Source organism: Trichechus manatus, unplaced genomic scaffold, assembly GCF_000243295.1.
Source record: "Trichechus manatus latirostris isolate Lorelei unplaced genomic scaffold, TriManLat1.0 scaffold00131, whole genome shotgun sequence".
Classification (NCBI taxonomy): domain Eukaryota; kingdom Metazoa; phylum Chordata; class Mammalia; order Sirenia; family Trichechidae; genus Trichechus; species Trichechus manatus.
In genome coordinates this window covers 91,781-93,326 of record NW_004444067.1, presented here as the reverse complement: position 1 = coordinate 93,326, position 1,546 = coordinate 91,781, and the positions used below count along the sequence as shown (strand labels likewise).

The following is a 1,546-nucleotide window of genomic DNA, read 5'->3' as shown; positions in this document are numbered from 1 at the left end:
CCAAAAAAATCTTCTACCCCCAGCAGTCACTCCCCGTTTCCCCCCCGCAAGCCCTCTGCCTTGGTTTTAAATAAGGTTGCTAAGCCCCTGGGCCGACTCAGGGAAACCTACCGCAGTGGCCATATAGTGGGAGTCATGGGAGAAGCTTATATGAGTCACACCGCTTCTGGAATATTTGAAAGGCTCCGCGATTTCGTTTTCTAAGGACATTGCATCAAGAATGTAAACTGTCCCCTCTGTGAAGCCAACTCCGAGAATGGCTCCTGAAATCACAAGCCAGAGAGCAATGACTGAGAAGGTCTTTAGTCACTCCAGGCGCCAGGTCTTGTGCAGGTGCTGAGACAGCAATTAACATGGCAGACAGGGCCCTAGGCGGAGAAATAACCTGGGGCGGGGGCCCTGTAGTGCGAGGCTCAGAGCCCAGTGCGATTCTGAGGGAGACCACCCTCATCTAGCTGGTTGGGGAGGCTTGCGTGCTGCTGTGACGCCGAGTATGCTTCAGCGGAGCTTCCACACTAAGACAGACTAGGAAGAAAGGCCTAGCAGTCTACTTCTCAAAACCTGCCAGTGAAAACCTGAAGGATCCCAACAGTCCGATCTGCAACTGACCATGGGAAGGGCTTAGCTGGGAAAGCCTCCTGGTTTGGACAGCCACGGGCAGAGCCCACTGGAGGGCGTTTTCAACTGTCACCCTTGAAGGGCTGACAAAATGAAAATACCTTCCGGGTTGTAGGTCAGACTCTGGACGCCAATGCCCTTCTCAAAGACCCTGCTGAAAAGGTACGTTTTACTCTCGTAGTCCCACACTTTGATCATCCCACACAAGCTCCCAATGGCAAGGAGGGGCTGGTACGGGTGGCAGGCGACTGTGCAGATGGCATCCTTGGGCTCCACGAACAACTTCTCCAGTTTGGTCCCGTCTGCCGTTAGGTGATACACGGTGGCATCCGACGTTGCGATGACAAAGTTCCTGTTTGCCAGGGAGAGACCAGACTGCATCAGTGTTGGCAGGGGCACACCAGCCATTCTGCTTCTAATTGCATGCGAGCCGCCTCTGTCGTCTGTAATTTAGTGACATTATTAACCCAGCGTCTCCAAAAATACGCCATCAATACCCAACAGCTTCCATTTGCAAGTGAAAAAGCCCACGTTTCTACATGTAAATTGAGTCATTAAGTATGCAGATGGACAGTCAGTTGTACAATTAGCTAATCTGCACATGCAAATATTCATTTGTGTATGCAAATATGGAGCGGGGTGCACACATACAGATGTGCCTGTAAATATTGCAAGGGCAATTAAGCAGACTCGAAGACAATTTGGTCTTGAAATGTTATGGCTATTAATATCAAGTGCCTTCTACATGGTGGCTAGGACAAGCTCAGCTTCCAGAAAACACGGGAACCCACAGTGAAGAACTCCAGGCTCAAAAGAGGTCAGAGCTCAGGGATAAAGGCCTTTAAGCTTTGAGTTAGTAAGAGTCTTGTTAGGTGCCACCGACTCAGAACGCAACTCTATGTATAACAGAATGAAATGTTGGCCGGTC

At 50.3% G+C, this 1,546-nt stretch overlaps 1 protein-coding gene across 1 annotated transcript in view; it reads right to left on the bottom strand.

Annotated features, from left to right (window-relative positions):
• The window catches only part of CFAP251 (cilia and flagella associated protein 251), a 108,204-nt gene that overhangs the window by 61,046 nt on the left and 45,612 nt on the right, over positions 1–1,546 (bottom strand). Inside the window, exons 11-12 of the mRNA XM_023739297.1 lie at positions 720–970; positions 112–263 (exon numbers count right to left, since the gene is read on the bottom strand). Of these exons, the coding sequence (XP_023595065.1) occupies positions 112–263; positions 720–970 (403 nt within the window). The remainder of the gene's footprint in view (positions 1–111; positions 264–719; positions 971–1,546) is intronic.